The sequence below is a fragment of the Typopeltis vanoorti genome, chromosome 14, assembly GCF_054136105.1.
Source record: "Typopeltis vanoorti isolate ZY-2024b chromosome 14, IOZ_Tvanoo_1.0, whole genome shotgun sequence".
Lineage (NCBI taxonomy): Eukaryota > Metazoa > Arthropoda > Arachnida > Uropygi > Thelyphonidae > Typopeltis > Typopeltis vanoorti.
Window position 1 is genome coordinate 52,832,904 of NC_143562.1, and position 21,197 is coordinate 52,854,100.

Here is a 21,197-nt window from a genome sequence, read left to right on the forward strand (position 1 = left end):
TTGAGGCAAAATCTGTCCTGAGTCACCAGTTTGGCCACTCTCCTTTTCTGTCAATCTCTGCCTTCCCCTTTTTCGTTTTTCCTTCTGTGATCCATATCAAAGTCTCTCTAGAAATCTCTCCGCTATGCAATCCATTTCCATCTATGATGCTTTTTTCCACAGTCAGATTATGTAAGTCATCATTTCTTATACACTGGGACCAGAAAATTTTTGATATTTTGTTTGAAAACTATTTAATTTAGCTTCCTTAACATTGCTACTAAAGATCTTTTGGTTTTATTATAGAATTTTGAAGATTCCCATATATTATTTAATATTTTTGTCAGTTCCACCTTAAATATCTACGTTTGCTCCTAAGTATGTAAAATTCTTAACCTCTTCTATAGGATGCTGATTGATTTTGATTTCTTTGTAGCTTTTGTTTTAGTCATATTTATTTTAAGACCAACTATTTCAGCTGTTTTACACAAGTCTTCTGATGATATCAAAACTAAGTCATCAGTATAATCTAGATCTTCTGTGACATAGGATTCCATTTAATTCCGCTTATTCTTGCACCTGTAACTTTTCTCATAATCCAATCAATGACTATATTAAACAATTACACAGGCCTACTAAACCAGTAATTAGCTAATGAGACTTCAAAAAATATCCAGGGTGTTTTTTCAATATGTGGCGAGTAGAAGGAAGGATGGTATAGTTGAAGTATTTAATGAGCAATTCATAAAGATATTTCATTCTTGTGAAAATTCTCAGGCCGAGCCGCAGGTGGTGGACAGCAGAACGGCTTGCAGATATGTAAGCTAGCTGAATTGAGGGGAAACCTGAGTAGCCCTGAACCGAGGTGGTAGTGCTAATAGGGCATTACCAAACACTGTAACATGGTCAGGTCATCATACAATGGTCATACCACGGGTTTTAGGCAGAGGGACCCATTCTAAAAATATGTTACAGTCTCCCTTAGACACCATTCCTCAGCACTCTGCTACAGGAAACTCCATCAACAGGCCTGCTACCTGTTTAGGGGCAGAGCAAAGAAATTGTTCCGCAAATGGATGGAAATGACAACGACATCAGACTATGGCTTTAGGCAACTAGAACATCTTTTCTCTGACAGGGAAGGAGAAGGAACTGGTCAAGGAGGCCAAGCGCTACCAACTAAATTTAGTCGGGCTTTCTTCGACCAAGAGGAGAGACGATGGAACTGTCGACCTGGATGAGGGGTGGAAGCTCTACTACTCTGGTGTTAGCCCAACAATGTCTGCTCAGGCAGGTGTGGGAAACTCACAAGCCCCTGGCTGTCAGGCTGTGTTGCTGAGTGGATCCTTTTGGGAAGATGGGTATGTGTTTTAAGGCTCCAGATGAAAAACCACAACTTGACTGTGGTGCAAGCCTATGCACCTAATCTGGAGTCAAAATACTCTGCCTTCTTAGATGAAGTGGACGCTGCTTTTGACAGGGTTGACAGACATGGAATCAGTCCTGCTAATGGGTGACTTCAATGTACATGTTGGAACAGATGACCAGACATGAAGGGGTGTGGTTGGGAGGAATGCATACCCTGACCTTAACGTAAATGGGTTGAAATTATTGGACTTCTACTGTACTAACAGCTTGTCCATAATGAATACCTTCTTCCAGCACCGAGAAATCCATAAGTATACCTGGTAAAGGGATACACTTGCTAAGGTCTTTGAATGACTTCTTTATAGTCTCGGCAAACCTATTTTCCTCAGTGCTGGACGTTTGTGTGAGGAGAGGGGCAGGACTGACCACCACTTTGTTGTCTGCACGCTACGGTTACAGAAACCAAATGCTACCATCAACGCTGGTAGACCTAAGCAGCTATACCACATGAAATGGGAGGCATTGGAAAATGAGGCTGTGAGGAAGAATTTTGCAGATGACATCTCCTCCAGGTTAAAAGAGATTCCCAAACATACTGCAGATGTTGAGGAGGAGTAGGAGCTGTTCAGAACAGCTGTGGCAGAAAGCGGCTCAGTGTGGTGACGGGCAGTGAGAAAAGGACACCTCGGTGGAACCAAGAGGTCTAAAATGCTGTTGGACAAAAAAGGAGGCCTACCTAACATGGCTTAGGGTCAGGTCACCTGAGGCAATAAAGACAGCAAAGCATTCTGGCAGACCATCCACTGCCTTCGAGGGAGGAAATCATGCACAGCAAGAGCAATTAAGGCCTCTGATGGTGCACTTTTAACAACCGAGAAGGATATCCTCCACAGATGGAGGAATACTTTGAGAGCCTTCTCAACGCAGGTGGCAGAGCAGCTGTGGACATCCAAGAGGTGCAGATTTGGGCGATGACTAGTCTCACAGCAGAAGAGGTTCATTTAGCAATAAAATCACTAAAATCGGGCAGGGCTGCTGGTGATGATGAAATTCGGTCTGAAATCCTAAAAGCCTTAAATCGAGACTGTGTTCTCTGGTTGACTCAAGTGTGTCAGACTGCTTGGGTATCTAGGCGAGCACCAAAGCAATGGCAGACAGGCATAATAATACCAGTCTTCAAGAAGGGAGACCAGAGAAATTGCAGCAACTATCATGGCATCTCTCTGCTCAGCCTGCCTGGGAAAGTATAAGCAGGAGCATAGTTGATTCAAAGCTCCAGGAAGAACAATGTGTCTTTCGCCAAATCTTCACTTTAAAGCAACTCTTTGAGAAAATGCCAAAAATGTCTACACATGTTTTGTGGACTTGGAGAAGGCATATGACCAGGATAAGCTTTGGCAAGTAGTACAGGAATATTCAGTGGATGGCCAACTATTAGCCGCCATCAAGTCCCTGTATGAATGCACAGAGTTTTGTGTCAGGGTAAACAGCACAAAGTCTGAACCTTTCACAGTCTCCGTTGGTTTCCGCCAGAGGTGTGTTCTGTCACCCCTCCTTTTCATAATATTTATGGACTGGATTGATAGGTACAGCTGAGGCAGTGAGTGTGTCAGAATTGGAAGATGTAGCATTGGACGGCTGCTTTTTTGCAGATGACCTCCAGCAGACCCCAGATAGGTTTGTAGCTGTTTGTGCAGAAGCCAGGATGAAGATCAGTGTGGCCCAAATGGAAACATTTGTGGTCTCGAGACAACCGTTCCAGTGCACTCTACATGTAAGTGGAATCCCCCACTGAGGCAGTTGGAGAAGTTTAAATACCTTGGGTCTATATTCACGAGTGATGGAAAGTGTAACGTAGAGCTAGCTACTCGAATTGGCTCAGCAAGCACAATATTGAAGTGGGAGTTAAGCCAGAAGGCAAAGCCGGCTGTCTTCAATACAGTCTATGTCCCCATCCTCACCTATGGTCATGAGAGCTGGGTAATAACCGAAAGAATGCAGACACGAATCCAAGCCGCTGAAATGAGGTTCCTTCGAGGGGTTGCGGGCTGACAAGACTCAATAGTCAGAAGCTCTGCAATTCGGGAAACTCTCAATACCCAACCGCTGCTTCTCCATGTTGCGAGATCACAGTTACAATGGTATGGTCAGACTGCCATGAGAGGCTTCCCCAGCAGGCTGGGAGGCCAAGGATTGGCTGGATAGATAATATCCAGAACCTTGGGTGGACACGTCTGGGAGTCCCACCAGAACACCTGAGCTTGGTAGTGGAGGATCGTGATCATTGGAAGTTCCTCTTGCAGCTGCTGCCCCCACAACCCAATTAGGAAAGGTGGGCCTTGAAGATGGATGGATGGATTCTTGTGAATGTGACATCAAGCAGTGGGAAGAGAGGAGGAGGAGAGATTGATGGTGAGTGATCAGGATGCATATAAAGAATTGTGTGACTCATGTTAACAAGGCATATCACCACATTTTTTGAGAGAATGTGCTCAAGGAAGTTAACAACTTTGATATACTTTTTTTAACATGAGTCACGCCATGAGAGACTGGAGCCAGGTTTCAAAGGATGGAAAATTGTTCCACTTTGTAAGGGAGGTAGAGACTAAGGCTTTGAATTACAGGCCAATCTATATGTCTGGAGTGGTTAAAGAGGTTAGTTAGGACCAAGATTTAGAACTCAGTTGACAACAGTAAAAATTCTCTTTAATGGTCAGCATGAACATGCTAAAGGAATATTGCATTTTACAAACTACTTACTTATTAACCCAATGAGGAATACATGCACAGCAGTAAATTTTGACAGACTACTACCAAGGTACCTTCATGAGCACACACACACACACACTGATTGATTGTAAAAGGTGGGCTCCTAAAATCCTAACTGGTTACCTCTATGGGTGCAATAATTTGCATACGCAGAAGGTTTAAAAATGATGGCCTCCAACATTTTTGGCAATGTAATGCAGCTGAATTTGTTTTACATTTGAGGAATGCAGTGCTGTGCAGATTCCAGAAAAAAGTCTCTCTGAATTAGAGGAAGGTTTTCTTTCATTGAATCTGGTATACATGGCATAGTCTGCAACTGTGACATTTTCTGTGTTCCTCTAAATGGATACTACTTATTTTAGCTTGCAGGAGCAAGGGATACTGGAGATTGCAGTATGGTGGTTGCTCTTCTAAGCACAATACCCAGGTCATCTGTGAATGAATTGGTGATCGCATGTCGCACCTGAACAATGCAGCATAGGAAGCAGTGGCCACATAGTCTTAATGGCCTCATCGCTAGAGCGATTGTACCGTAACAGTATGAAAATAACTCCAGCTAGCACTGCCTTTCAACATGTGAGGCACAAATGTTGTTGCAATGGCTAGACAGGATTCTGACTTAGAGGTGTCATTCATCATCCCACATCAAGAACCTAAAGGAGTTCAGTTCTGGATGCACGTGAAGCATGGCATGGCCATGCATCTAGCCAACTATGAAGTCTGATGCCACTAATGCCAGGTCAGTGTTGCTGCAGATTCATCCAGTCGAACTTCCATCTCTTTCTACTCCTTTATTAGTTTGCCAAGCACATGATCATTTTTCCCATCTTAACTAGCTTATTCTAAAATATGTCTTACTTCTAGGTACTATACCCCCCCCTCCTCCTCCTATGTGGGAACCTTATTTGCATTATATATATTTCTCAGCGTAACTCATTAGGAGCAGGTTCCTCCCATTGAGTCCACCATCACTAGAGAGTCAGAAAGTGGATTTCTATGATTGTGTGCACAGAGGCATGGTGAGCATCTTTATGGGCACTCCCACTTCCTCACAGTTTTTGGTAAGGCCTAAAGAACATATGCATGTTATACTTTTTCAGAGGTGCCTCAGAGGTACAGAATGACAATGGATTTTTTTTTATTTTGGGGGAGGTTGGGTGGAGAGCTCTGTTGATTTTGTTAAGGGGAAGCCACTGGCTGAAAAATATGTCACAAATGTGACTGATTTCCATAGAGAACTTGATATCAGCTAGAACCATCTGCTCCTCTCTCTTTGCTAATGTTTTTATAACGTCATACTGTTGAGAGGGGTAATAGTGGTGTAATACATGGTGAATGTACCTACCAGTGTACATAAGTTTAATTTCGTAGCCAGGTAATTACAGCGTGAGGGAGGGGCAGACAGTTATTGTTTTTGATTTCAATGGTGAAATGCATCCTAGAGTGTTGGCAATGTAACAGCCTATTGTGGATTTAAGAGAAGCAGAGTTGAGGGCCATGTTTTCAAAATGTTCCATGGAAAGATTTCTATAAACGTATCTGAGAAGAGGCTAAGAAAAATTGCGAAAGAGAAACTTGGAGAACAAGCTGGGTTCAGGCCAAATAAAGGTTGTCAACATCAGATGTTCACTTTACAACAAACAGTTGAGGAATCATGAGAATATAACAAAAATCTGTACTTAACTTTTGAAAATCTCGAAAGGATGGTGAGGCACCCAGGCTGTTCAAAGAGCTTAATTATATGGGGATAAACAGAACATTATACAGAGCAATACATAGTCTATATTTAAGTTAAAAGTTAGAACTGAATAAAATGCAAGAAGATGGCACACCCTGGTCTACTCTTATTCATCTGTATGGATTGAATTATGAACGAAAGTGGCTTAAATCTTATATCAGAATCAGAGATATCAACCTTAGCTCTCCGCTTTATGCAGATGCACTTGTACTCCTAAACAAATCCAGTGCAAGTCTCCAGGATTCCTCTCTAACTAACAGCTGTAACAAATAAAGACAAGACAACTATGAAATAGGTAAAAACATAGAAAATTTTGACTGTAGAGCAATAAAATATTTAAGCTATTCAGGTCCAGTTTAAATATGAAACAGACAGCAGAATGAGCAAAGCTTGAGGAACCAGGTTATTTTATTTTCATAAAACACTAAACTAGCAGTATGGAAGACAGTGTAACCTGTTTAAAATTACGGATCAAAAACTAGAGAAGTTAACTGAAGGTAGAAACATATTAAAAAAAAATGAAGATATTAAGAAGAACTTGATATAGTTAGCATTCAAGAATGTGTCAACAGAGCTAATCTAAGCTGGTATGGTCACTTAAATAGAATTAGAGAGGAAAGGTTAGCAAAACAGGTGTCTAGTGCCAAGAAGACAGGAGAACGCTCTTGGTCTTTCTCCTGTCTTCTTGGCATTAGACACCTGTTTTGATTGATTCAGTCAGATATATCCTGGAAGACTGAAATATTAGAGTAATTTGGAGGAATATTGCTAATAGGAGATTGGGAATAGTTTAAACTTATTCATATATTGTAATTATCAAAATTAAAATATCCTGTACAGCCCTTGAGGATGCATGATGGAAACTAATGATATTGATATAATTCAAATTAGTAGCCATGATTAAGTATGCAAATTCAATGATTAGAACTGTTTAAGGAAATTGGAAACAAACATGATACGTACCTCAAATGATCCCTATAGTCCAAGAATGGTTTGATCTTGAGAAAATGCTGAAGTTTGTTCATAACAACAACAGGATCAGCCTTCAGTTCTTCTCCATCAATAATCATTAACTGTAAAAGAAAAAATAAATTTTTTTTAACAAGGAATCCCTATACCACTCAACACCACAAAATGAGTAAATTAAAAAATATAAGTATGGCATATTTATAATAAATTTAGTTTAATCCTTTATCCAAATGTGAGCAAACAAAGCTTGCGCCTGAAAGTATCTTCAGGACTGGGGTAAGGTGGTACAACACTGGGAAACTCTTTACAAAGGTGGAGCAAGCTAACATCACTCCTATCTCAGTATCTCCCATAATGCAAAACACATCTCCTTGCAGATATGTATAATGCTATGCATTAAGGGAAAGGCCACTACCCAGACTAGTTTCGACCTTTATTGAAGTCTCTTCAGTGGGAGCCAGGCCCAAGTGGAGACACCAGGGAAACATTAACAAGGGTGCAAACTTTGTTTGCTCACACTTGGATAAAGGATTAAACTAAATTTATTAGTCTAACCAAGTGAAAAATAAAACTTTCAACATCTTTCTCTAAATCCAGAGTAATTTAATAAAAAAGTGGCACACTGTTTGGCAACTCCCATAGGTAGAGATGACCTTGCTAATGCTTCTGCCTGGTATCTCCACTTGGGCCTGGCTCCCACTGAAGAGACCTCAATAAAGGTCGAAACTAGTCTGGGTAGTGGCCCTTCCCTTAATGCATAACATTATACATATCCGCAAGGAGATGTGTTTTGCATTATGGGAGATACTGAGATAGGAGTGATGTTAGCTTGCTCCACCTTTGCAACGAGTTTCCCGGTGTTGTACCACCTTACCCCAGTCCTGAAGATACTTTCAGGCACAAACCTTGTTTGCTCACACTTGGATAAAGGATTAAACTAAATTTATTATAGTCTAACCAAGTGAAAAATAAAACTTTCGGCATATTTAGTTTATTGTAAAATTAATAACAGTAATGCACGATGTGAGAGTTTTCCATGGAGCTGAAGGTGGGACAGATCATTATATGGTAATAAGTAAGATTGTGTGTCCTGTTACACCTGGTAGAGTTATTGTAAAATATTGTAAAATTGTTATAAGATGATGTAGTATAGGATTTAAATAATATAGAGAATATATTTAGTCGAATTATGACGGACAGAATTGAAGACATTTCCAATAATATTGAAGGAACGATCTGGTTTCAAATCAGGAAAATTTTACATGGACGATATATTTTCTTTACAACAAATATCCCAAAAAATGGTTGCTAAGAATTAAGAGCTCTATTTAATTTTTGTAGATCTGGAGAAAGCTTATGATAGTGGTTCAAGGAAGACAATATGACAGGAATAGATGAAGGAACAGTAGAAATGGTATAGAGGATGTTCCAGGGATCTAGATCTAGTAAAAAAACTTTCAGAGGAATTTAATACTAGCAAAGAGCTAAGCAGGGAGATGTTGTATGCCACCAATGTTGTTTAAGATCTACTTGGATGCAGCCTTGAACGAGTGGAACAGACAATGCCATGGGGACCAAGTTCTACATTCTCTTCTTTATTGCTGATGATCGTGTGATTCTCATACAGTACAAGGAGGAAGTAGAATACCAGATGAAAAAATTTGGATACATATAAAACGTTGGAGACCTGAAAGTTATTTGTTAAAAACCAAGTACCTAGTAGTCAGAAGTAATAGTGCAACAGATCTTGAGTTAGAGGTCAAAACTTATTTCTCACATCATCTCTTAACAGACGTGTACACAAAACTCGAGCTTATGAATGAGTAAACTCATTCTCATAGAAACAAAGATAGGTTAGAAGTGAAATCCTTTGTGTCATTATGCAAGGTAAGACATTTCCAGTTTCGACTTTTATTGAGGTCTCATCAGTGGGACCAGACCCAGAAGGGATACAAAAGTTGAAGTACAATATGAAGAACCTTAATAAAGTTCAAAACTGGTCTTGATAGTGGCCCTTCCCATAACACATGGTGTTACACACCCTAAAGGATGTGTGCTTTGTATTATGGGATACTAAGGTAACTGATAAAGTCAGTAGCAAGTCACAAAAATAATTCATGCACTAACTTTGTTTGCTTACACTTGGATAAAGGATTAAACCAAGAATATAATTTCTTGGCATCTTTAATTTACAGTATAATGAAGTGAAAGGACTTTTAGTAATGTTTGTATAGTTGAGTCTACAGTTTACCTGTAGATGCTGCTCAACTTTAATTATTTTTAAAACTTTCTTATATGGTGTTCTTTTCAATGTAATATTCATTTTTATCCTGTTTATCACTAAGTTATGATAACTTCCAATTTCAAATGACTATTCTCCATGTCCAGCAAATACATTATTAGCTTTGCTCTTTTCCTTTCTTAGTAATGGATATGATTCTGTAATGTTTCAGAAATCTTATTTAGCAAGACAGCCATATTGTCAAGATACTGTTTCACACTCTGATTTAAGAAATCAGAATGAGTGGCAAACAAGAAAGTTTCAAGATATAAAAATCAAGGTATAATTACTAAAATTATAGGTGATAATGTATCCTACCTGTTGTGGTGGGAAATATGTAAGCCAGCGGTCAAGATGTTGAGCATACATGCCAGGATTAAGGCAGCGATTCCTTAATTCCCTCAGAGGTCGTGGAGCTCTATCTCCTGCAGTAACCACTTCATAGAAGCTGTAATTCAGAGCTGTTTGGTCACGGTGGGCACGCATATGCTAATCAAATAATTTTTGTGTTTATTACTGATATATAATTTTCTCAAACTGCCATAAGAACCATTAATATGAAAGATAATACTTTACTTTTATATTTCCTTTATATATATTTACATATTTATGTACTGAATATTCTAAGTCTACCATTTTATTTTAGTATGTTTACATCCCCACCCAAAAAAAAAAAAAAAGTATAATACAGCAGTTAGTGCTTCATCCACCCCCATCTTGAATCCCAGAGTTTAGTTGATTCTTTGGGTGAGGAGCCAAACTTTTACATTAAGTTATGACAAAACTGTATACCAAATCTGATGATCCTGGTTCAGCATGTAGGTAAAACTCCAAGAGTTTCACTAGGCCCTAGTCACAGAAGCATCCTAGGGGATGCATTCCATAATGCATCTCATCAATACTTACGAGTATCATGACGCTCTTTGAACACATTTATCAAGGACACACTCACCACAAGACATGAGAAGTATCTTGACCTCACATGCTTTGTAACAATGTTCCTAAACAGTTTCAAGTAATAACTCAGAGTTTTATCTCAAACATGCTACAAAATCTCACTCGTGTCTATCATATCTCCACTCAATCTTTCCTCATATAAGGCCAGTTTAATTTTCTGATTTTTTTTTCAGAACCCTAGGTAATCATACCTGCAGTAATCAAGATGTCGAACCTCCTCTTCATACTGTGATTTTCTTCATCCGGTGAAGTGGTAGCATTGAGCTCAATGTTGTGTACATTCTTTGATAGCTCTTAGCAAAATGGGTACTCATTAGTTGAACAATCTCTTCTGCATCTTTCACCTACATACTATCTACATTCAGTAGTTATTCTTTCTTTTACTTGCAGAATTCTTATAGGATTCTTTTGGGATGTGTTTAGCTTTCAGAGCCACTTTATTTTCATAACTGCCATCATTCTTATGCACTCAGTATTCCTTCTATACTATTCTTTTCTTAACAATCTCTTGCTTAATAAGATTTTACATCCATTTCACTCCTACCTTATTTATTCCTGGAACTCTAGGGGCACATTTCATAATGAATCATTTAAGTAGGTTTTAAATGCATCCCATATACTGCTGGTATCCTATACCATGGGACAGAATCTAGTATACTCCTCAGTTGGTCATAATTTCCTGCTTTGTATGTAATCTTCTGAATAGAACATCCATATACTTAGCCACTTCTCAGGTCAGCACAGCATGACTGCTGTGACCAACTGGAGGTAGAATAGTCACGCCTTTGACTGAACCCCCCCCCAGCATCTTCTGCTATATGAAAGTTCTCAATAAGAGAACTGAAAGACTTTCAACATCTTTCTCTAAATCCAGAGTAATTTAATAATAAGGTGGCACACCTTTTGGCAACTCCTATAGGTAAAGATGACCTCTCCATTGCTTCTGCCTTGGTATCTCCACCTCTGGGCCTGGCTCCCACTGATGAGACCTCATCAGCCACTACAAAACCGGTCTGGGTAGTGGCCCTTCCCTTAATGCATAACATTATACATATCCGCAAGGAGATGTATTTTGCATTATGGGAGATACTGAGATAGGAGTGATCATAGCTTGGTCCACCTTTGCTCCGAGTTGCCTGGTGTTGCACTACCTTTCCTCAGTCCTGAAGATATTTTCATGCGCAAACTTTGTTTGCTCACACTTGGATAAAGGATTAAACTAAATTTATAACACACATTCATCCTTTCCTCATAATTGCCTCCATGATATTTATTCATATCATTAATAGAGCTGCATAGCTTGATTGCTCTTATAGATACAGCCTCACCAATCCTCAATCATGATCTAGTTTCCCTGACTTTCATTAAGTCTCATACCAATAAACAATTTTTCCATACTCCTGATACAAAACACATTCCAGTGCAAGACATCTCTCTTATATAAATCAGTTCTTTCCTCAAAGTAACTTCACACATCTATGCATCAAGTCAGTTGCCATCATAGCCCATCTTTTTAATAAACTACTATCACATCTTGGTAACAAAGGAATGAATTTCACTCTCAGTCTTCTCTCATAGTACATTTATTCGTAGCTAAATCAATTTTACCTGCAAGAACTATGATTTCTTTTATTTTTCTTTTCTATTTTTCAATTGCATTTGCTACATTTTTTGATTCCCCCATAAAATATGCCATCGATGGCATCGCCATACTATACCAAATAACATCTCTTTCTTTTAATATTCTTATCTTAGCTGCTTCAGTGCAATGTTGTCTCTCTCCGTTGATGCTTATCCTTCTTATACTCCTCTAAATGCCTCTTGACTTTGTGTAATTCCCACATTGTAAGTCTAATAATGTGTTTATGTTTTAATTTTGAGATTTCAAAAGTTAATTCATCTTCAATATCCTAATATCTCCCTTCAGATAGACAAGTCTTCTCATTCTCAACTTTGGTATGCATATAAAAACAAATATCAGCAGTAATATACCATAAAACATGCATTTTCTAAAAATAAAATAAAATAAAACAAAACATAAAAATCACCTAATTTACATGACCAGTAAACAAACCGACTTCTCACAATACAGCCTCAAATCCAAAGCATATTACCGCATATGTCGGCATATAGGAAGACCGGTGTATAAGACAAGGCTTAAATATTATGCTATTTTTAGGTTTTAAGCTTATGTCAGTTGTATAAGATGACCTCCCAATTTCTTCTTTCTTATATTAATTGCAACATTAGGTATTGTTGTTATAGCCGTTATTATTTTTTTGCATAGCATAGACATAGTATTTATGCAAATTACCCTAATTAAAAGTGATCAGCCCCAATTTTAATTAATTATTAATTTTACATTTTTTTAAATTTTAGGATTATTAAAATTGTTATTTAAAATCTTGAAACCAGCAACAAAACGAAGAAAGTATGAAGCTCAATTTAAAATAAGGGTAATTGAAATGGCAAAGCAAACTAATAACTGTGCTGCTGCAAGAAAGTTTGACATAACCGAGAAGATGGTAAGAGAATGGAGGAAGAAAGAAGATATTTTTAAAAAATTGCCAAAGAAAAAATGTGCGATGAGAATGGGGATCACCCGATTGCGGCAACTGAAAAATTACGTTGCAGAATAGGTATTCGAATAAAGACAGAATGGTTATTTTGTTACACGAAATATGATTAGAACATATGCATTAAAATGGTCAAGATTGAATCCTGATGAAAGTATAGAATTTCAAGCTACTTCAGGATGGTGTAATCGTTTTATGAACAGACAAAATTTGGTAATACGACAAAAAACGAAAATTTCTCAAAAACTACCAGCAGATCTTGACCACAAACTTACCAGATTCCATAAATTTATTATTCAGTTGAGACAAGAACATAAATTTCTATTGTCAAATATTGGAAATATGGATGAAACTCCTATGAGCTTTGATATGATAAGCAATAAAACAGTGGAGTCTAAAGGTAGTAAGAGTGTGTAGTTAGAAGTACAGGTCATGAAAAAATAATGTTTATTGTTGTGTTGTCTGGTTTGGCTGATGGAACCAAGTTAAAACTAATGATCATCTTCAAACGTAAAACTAAACCTAAGATAAAATTTCCTTCAGGTGTTTTTGTACATTTTCACGGAAAAGGATGGATGGATGAAAATGGTGTGACATTATGGATAAATAATGTGTGGAACACGCGACCAGGCAGTATAATGAAGAAACACAGTTTATTAGTATGGGATATGTTTCGTAGTCATTTAACTGAGAATACTAAAAGTCTTCTAAAAAAAATAATGCAAAAATTGCTGTTATACCAGGTTAGGTGCAATACAGAAGTTAAACATTGCTGTTTAACTTCTGTATTGCAACCACTAGACGTCTGCTTGAACAAACCATTTAAAGATCACATGCAAGAAGAGTAGAATAATTGGATGTTGACTGGTGAAAAATCATTTACAAACGGTGGATCTATACATGCTGAGCAATTTTGTGATCCAAGCATGGAATAAAGTAAAAGTAGAGACTGTAATAAAATCATTTAAAAAGTGTAGTATCTCTAATCTTATGGATGGTACGAAAGATGATCTGTTTTGAGACGCTGATGACAATGAAAATGAAATCAATTCACCGGATTCGAACTGGGATCCATATGACGATCATTTAAACAATAAATCTGAAGAACTATTTTCAACAGAAGATGGAGAAAATTAACATGAAAATTGAGGTTAATAATTATTATTTGTTTTTTAAGACTTACATAAATTTATTTAAAATATTACAATAGATGTAACAAAAAATTAATCTGATTTGTTTATAAAAACTGCCTATTTTCTTATATAACGATGTATTGTAACTACCTAAATGTTCACTCAAGAAATTAAGCTTCCCTTTTTATACTTGCCATATAAGACGACCCATGATTTCGAGGGGTTTTCTGTAGTATTTGAGAGTCATCTTATATGCCGACATATATGGCATAATTCAAATGTTTCTGAAAGATAAAATACAAAAGGGGAACTAAAAAAAGTAATGTCAATTCTTTAACTCCAAAAATATAATTTATTTAACAATAACCTTTGCTTCATCTTTAATTCTTCACCTTTTGCAAGCATTCTCTCACTTTTCAGCAAAGTCTGCATCATTCTCTATACACTTCTACCATCAGTGGGCAAGATACTGTATGCCAACCTTGTAAAAGTTTTTACACAAATTTTAGAAGCCTTCACAAATGTCTTTTAGCTATTCTTAATGTGTTTGACCCAGCATCTAACTGTTTTTATATCAATAGTATGATCTCAATACATATTTTTAGATGGATATGAATTTCAATCAGATTTACATCTTCTGCAGCAAGGATTCAATCACCACCCTCTGCTTTATATATGTATTCATAAGAGTTGCTATTTTGAACTACTTGTGCTGTGCTCAAGCAACAGATTGCAGCACAACTCACTGTGGTAAATCAATATCTATGTGATGAGTAAAGCTCTGTGCTGCACTGAAAAAAATAAAATAAATAAAAAAATAAAAAGCACTAATTTCATACTGCCCTTGTGCTCTAAGTGCATCACAGAATTAAAACTATCAACTCCAGGAAATAATTACTATAGATATCTTGAAAAACAATTAATGTAATAAACACCTGAAAACATTACAAATTCTTACATCTTACACACCTGGTACCAAGAATAGGCTCTTTTAATGGGACTAATAAGTATAGTAACAAGTTTAGCAGCAGGTAATAAGGCATGAGCTCTCATTGGGACTAACTCTCCATCAAAGTAGGTAGCACTCTTTTCAAATAAATACTTGTCTGTTGAGTTTTTGGGCACAGGGAAAAAATTCATGTACCTAGTAGAAGAAATAAATAGCAAAACAAATGAAAATGCAAAAATTCTTCATAGCTCAAAAAAAAACTTATTGAAGAGGAACTTTCTTGGTTAATCTAGCAGTTTTATTATTTTTTTTTAAATATCAATATAAATAATGAAGACAAAGAAATAATTTTTCTCCCAGCCATCAACTTTTATGAGAAATTTCAATATATAAATACTGTTATTAAAATTTATAACAATATTTTATTTAAAAAATTATTAAAAAAAATAACGAAAAAGTCAGCATAAGCTTAGTGGCATAACAAATACAATTAGTGCCCAGAAGAAGAAAAACAGCATTTCCCCCCCCAACACTCCTGTAAGTGACAGATTTAGGCCCCTAGAAAGTGGGTGCAAGAAAATAGTATAATATATTTTTAGCTATTTGTATATGAAGTATATTATTTTATATAATCAAATAAATTTTAGTACATATAATATATCTAATGTTTGCTGTCTCAGACAAAACCATCCCTGTAACATTTTTGTGCCCAAGGCACATGCCCATTTATCCCACACATTACATCACTGCAGAAGCTTAAATATAACAGCTGATTCATCTGACTAGTCATACCTAGCACAATCTTTATATATATATATATATATATTTTTTTTTTTTTTTTTGAGATAATTAAAATCACTTCAAAAGACATCTTTTCAAGCACTCTTTTATTACAGACTGCAACATTTATTTGCATAACGCTTATTTGTATAAAAAGTAAAAATCACAAACTTGTCCAGTTAATTAGGATGTTTTTAGCACACCTGAGCTGAGTTGAATTTCACATTTGCTAACATACTTTGTAATGGTTTAATCTAATAGTTGGTGGTTTGTTTCCTGGAAAAAATCCCCTTCTCCCATATATTCATCTTCAGAAATTATTAAGAATTACCCATACCATACATGCAATATAATATGTACAATGTGTATGATCTATATTCCCACATCATGTGGGAATATAGTTATGTGTAACAGTGCATACTGTTACAGAGTCCTACTTTCATTGTAAAACAGATACATATATCTTTTTTTACTAAATAGCTTAAGGAAATTACAATGGAAATTACAAATTAAATCTCTACTAGAACTAAAGAAAAACAAGGAAATATAATCACCAAAGCGGATAAAGGGAACGCCACAGTATTGCTTAACCAAAAGGATTATACAGGTAAGCTGAATGCTCTATTGTTATATCGGGCTACTTACCTCTCTATCGAGTACAATCCCACCAACTCACAAATTAGAAAACTCCACAGGCTCCTTAAGAAGGTCACCTCTTGGCCTGTGGAAGTCACTAACAAATTAAAACCATTTAACTCCATACCCCCTCCCCCCCAGTATTTATGGCCTCCCAAAAATACATAAGGAAAATGTGCCATTACGTCCCATAGTGGATGGCATTGATTCCCCCCACATACAAACTAGCTAAACATTTGGCCAAAGCTCTCACATACTATACTGGCAACACACCTTCACACATAAAAAATTCAGCCCACTTCAAAGCCAGCATAGAAAACCTTACACTCTAACACATTGATGTAATGGTCAATTTTGATGTCTCCTCATTATTCAAAATGTCCCACTCAAAGAATCCTTAGAGCTAATCCAAGCTAAATTTCCTCCCGATATTACAGCCCTATTTCAGTTCACAATGAACTCAGGCTATTTCGTTTGGCAGGGAAAATTCTACAAACAAATAGAGGGGGCAGCCATGGGTTCACCACTCTCCCCACCCTTGGCCAATTTCTTTATGGAGACCTTTGAAGAAAAAGCCTTAGACTCCTGCCCCACAAAAACCAACCATATGGCTTCACTATGTTGATGATGTGTTCACTATTTGGCCACATGGCTCCGATGCACTCCTCTCCTTCCTAACACACTTAAACAACCAACACCCCAGAATCAAATTGACTCTGGAAGAAGAAAAAAGCAACTGCCTTCCTTTCTTAGACCCACTAGTCACCCGCCAGCCTGATGGAACCTTGGTTTTCTCAGTCTATAGAAAACCCACCCATACAGGCAGATACATTCACCAACAACCCCCCCCCCCCTTCACAACAATATGGAGTCATTAAGACACTACACAATGAGGCTAAACTTATCTGTTCAAATGACAATGCCCTAACCACATTCTCAACACTTTCTTAGCCAATGGCTAGCCCCCCCCCCCAAAAAAAATCCAAAAAATAAACCACAACCCCCTCCCCTCACAACAAGGATTACTCTAAATCCATCACCATACCCTATATCCGAGGCACCTCAGTAAAAATTACAAAAATCCTAAAAAAACATGACTTAACTTCTTGTTACAGACCATATAAAAAATTGGCATCCCTTATCTGCTCTACTAAAGACCAACCTCTCCTCTCTAGACCTACCTGGTGTATACCAGGTCCCTTGCAGCTGTAAGCTGTCCTACTTTGGCCAAACAGGCAGGACAGCTAATATCAGAATTTCAGAACACAAGGACTATATCCGGTTTCACCAGTACAGCCACTCTGGTCTTGCAGACCATGCGCTGGATACCTGCCATAGAATACGGTGGAAGAAAGCCACAATAATACACCGTAGTAAATTCAAATACGAAAGGCTTTTCATGGAATCAGCCTCAGCCCTAAGAAACAATCCAAACCTCAACAAATTTGGTTGCATGAGACTGCCCCAAATTTGGGAAACCTACATCAGAAGACCTTCAGCCCAATCGCCCAAGAATACCAACATTGCCCGCTAGGGGGCACCATCAGGACTTTTAGGAGAAAGAATGGCTTCCCGCTTCATCCTCATTTACTGTTTGTTGTGCTTGCGTGCACGTGTCTTGTTTTTAAGTTCCTGTGAAAATGGCAACACGACGTTTCTGAAATATTGGATGTATATTAAAATGTATTTTAATGTATATCCTAGTATACGTTGTAATTTCCTTAAGCTATTTAGTAAAAATATGCATAACCAACGTCTAAGCCTTTCCACGAGAGATACATATATCATATAATTAGTTGCATTTTCTTGAATCAAGAACACTGAATGCATAAGTTAAAATATATTTTACACATTTCATTTTTATTCACTGATGTTACAAAAATGGAAGGACTAAGATACTTAATAAGCAAGTTACTGTTATCATGGCTTAGTAAGCTGACAGAAATGTAACAATTGCAAGTGCCACAAATGGGTTTCCTTATAGTGTTGGTTACTATAAAGTATTTGCAATTTTGTGTTTTTCCTTCAAGAAATTAAAAGATGTGATAAATGCATTTATATGCTATAAATAAATTAATTATTTAAATAGTGTATGACGATACAGCAGCTGTGAATCCCATGTGGGATGTACAGCACCATCTTATGAAACCAACACGAAGCTATTGGTTATAATGCATTTTTGTCTAAGAATTGCATGTGTTCTCCTGGTCAGTTTGCCTGTTCTGAGGCAAAAAACTTCAGAACTGTTCCTTGTTCCTGAGGGATAAAAAACCTGAGTTTCAGGAGGGGAAAACCCTCTATCTCCGTATGAGACTGGCTAACTCACCTTTAGTTGAAAAAGACCAGATAAAGTTTCCTCACATCATGGATGGGAATCGAACCCAGGTCTTTCTGACCAAAGGGCTTTGTCTATATTGGCTGGGGTATGGAGGCTCTTATAAATTTATTAATACATCATCATCATCAATTTCCTAATATGTACCCTCAAGTGGTGTTCAGTTTACTATGGTAGCACTAGATGATTAAGTTTACACTATTATTAACCTCCTATCAGCTATTACAGTCTTTAATATACTTCTAGTGTGTGTGTGTACATGCATACAAGCATGCTATGATGCATGTGTGTTAAAGTACAATAAATAAGAAGCTAGAAAACAAATTAAGAGATTCAAATCATATTCATGCTTCCAAAAGGACAAAAGGGTATCTGGGCACTGGTTTAAACTCATTACTAGATTTAGTGCAATGAAACAGAACAGAGAAACAAATGTAAGTTTAATTAATCCTATATTCTGTCTGTCACAGAGACATCATCATCAGAAATACAATCTTATCTTAAAATTGCAATAGCACACATAAAAATACTCAAAACAATAAGTGGGTAAAAAGCCACACTAAATCCTGTTGCTGTTGGATGGGTATTAGTTTCCCAAATATTGAGAAGTTCAACACAACCATATTTATTAACATTAGGTTGGGTGTTTTTTTTTTTTTTCAAAATTTGTTGATGATTCTAAAAAAAAGTCTCTCAACTCTCAAGTTCATATTTGTTGTGGTAAAGCATAAGTTTTTTTTTTCTCCCATATGATTCTGCACAAGGTATCCAAGGCATGGTCAGCTAGACCAGAATTACCAACGTTATGGAGGTAAATGTATCTCTTGTATTCTTCTACATAGATATTGGTAGATCACCTAGTTTCACCATAATAAATTAATTTGCAACAACAAGGAACCTTGTAAATACCTGGAACAGAGAATGAAGGGGGGGGGGTGATCCTTAGAAGCGAAGATAAGGGCAGTTGGCTTCAAAGGGAGTTTGAAAGAAGGGGAAATTTCTTTAGAATTCTAGCTATTTTTTTCTGAGGTGCCTCAGATATAAAGAATAGCAATAGCATTACTACAATCAATATGTTGAAAGAAAGAGATGTGAAGATATGGGGGAGAAACAACTATTTGGTTAATATTTTTTGACATTGCAGCCAATGGACAGAAAGGGTTGGTGATAAAGGAAAGTTCAGCTATAAGAGAAGCCTGGTTGGAACAGAAGTTGGAGACTCTGGTGGCAAAGGTTTTAATTATACCATATTGTTGGGGGTGGGGGGGAGTAGTGGGAAAACTCATGTGCATAACTAGCTGTACAGGTGGGTTTTCTATAAAGTGGGAAAGAAAGGATGCCACTGGAAAAATGAGTAATTAGGGAATCTAGAGAAGTCAGGCTATTATTATTTCCTTTTTCTATAATGAAACTTTAATTCTTAGGCCTCCAACCCAACAACTAAGGCTAGCCAACTGCATCTATAGAGAGTGCCACTTATTAACTTTTAATCTGCTTATTGTTTTAAGCATTTTTGTGTCTGTGCTTTTACAATTTTAAAATTGTATTTCTGATAATGTCTTTGTAATAAAGATGAAATATAGGATCCATTAAACTTGTGTTTGTTTCTCTGTGCTGCATTATGACAAATATGGTCAGAAAATTATCAGGATGATCATTCTCAAACATGCCATAAAAAAGTATATTTTCAAGTTACACTATTTAAACTACAAGGCTGCTATGCAAGCTTTAAAACAATATTATGACATTTTTATCTCCACTCAAACATCACTGAATTTTATATTTCAGTCTTCTAAGGTACGTCTTTATCATCCACCTAGATCTTGGTCTTCCTTGGGGTATTTTTCTTGCCATTACAGAAAAATCCTTCCCCAAAAAACACTTATTTTGCTAACCTTTCCTCTCCCATTCTGTTTAAGTGATCATGCTAACAATATCAAGTCTGTTCTTAATATCCTCATTTTTAATATGGTTCTGCCACTGAAGCTATCTGTTCAGTCCTCCATTTTTTCTCAAAACTCTGTACATATCTGTGGTCTTCATTATTTGAAGAAGGGGTATATTTCAACATCCACTAATTATTGTGTATACACAATAATTAATATTTAAAAAAAAGCACATCATCTGCCCTGCCTTCATTTCATATAACAGGCCAAGAACAGTTAATCCTATTGCCTTTTATTTCTGACTGCAATCCCCCCTCTATTATTCATACAGAAAAGCTATTATCCTGTTTAGAAAGGGGCCATATGAGACCAGCTAATTATGCTTTACCTTATACTGCTTGAATCTTGAATGTTTTTAAAGCTAGGTGTGATATGTATTGTGGTCTGTGAGAGATTTTGGCCTCTGCAATGAGCAAGAACACGTTACAGGAATATTATACACAGGCAGTCCCTGGGTTATGGATGAGAACATCTTTAAGTCAGATTTGTATGTAACTTGGATCCCTGATAAACAGGGCATATATAACAACAACAATAATAATACCCCTGTACTGTAATAATAATTATCGTGCTCTTTCTTTTAATTCAAACAAACAGAACATAAAAACAAACTCATATAAAAAAAAGTTTACACAAGAGATAGGAGAAATTTCAAAAAAGAATATTAAAGGTTGCATCAATGTCTTGCTTACTAGAAGGGGAATTTTTAAGGCAAGAAGGTAGGCTAATGATAATCAGAAGATAATGATGGAGATGGTGCTAGAGAATGGGAGCTGCTTAT

General features: G+C 36.9%; 1 protein-coding gene across 1 annotated transcript in view; it reads right to left on the bottom strand.

The window, feature by feature from the left end:
- The window catches only part of sfl (N-deacetylase and N-sulfotransferase sfl), a 118,835-nt gene that overhangs the window by 5,422 nt on the left and 92,216 nt on the right, over nt 1–21,197 (bottom strand). Inside the window, exons 13-15 of the mRNA XM_090403904.1 lie at nt 14,740–14,914; nt 9,423–9,593; nt 6,818–6,927 (exon numbers count right to left, since the gene is read on the bottom strand). Coding sequence (XP_090260030.1) covers nt 6,818–6,927; nt 9,423–9,593; nt 14,740–14,914 — 456 coding nt within the window. The remainder of the gene's footprint in view (nt 1–6,817; nt 6,928–9,422; nt 9,594–14,739; nt 14,915–21,197) is intronic.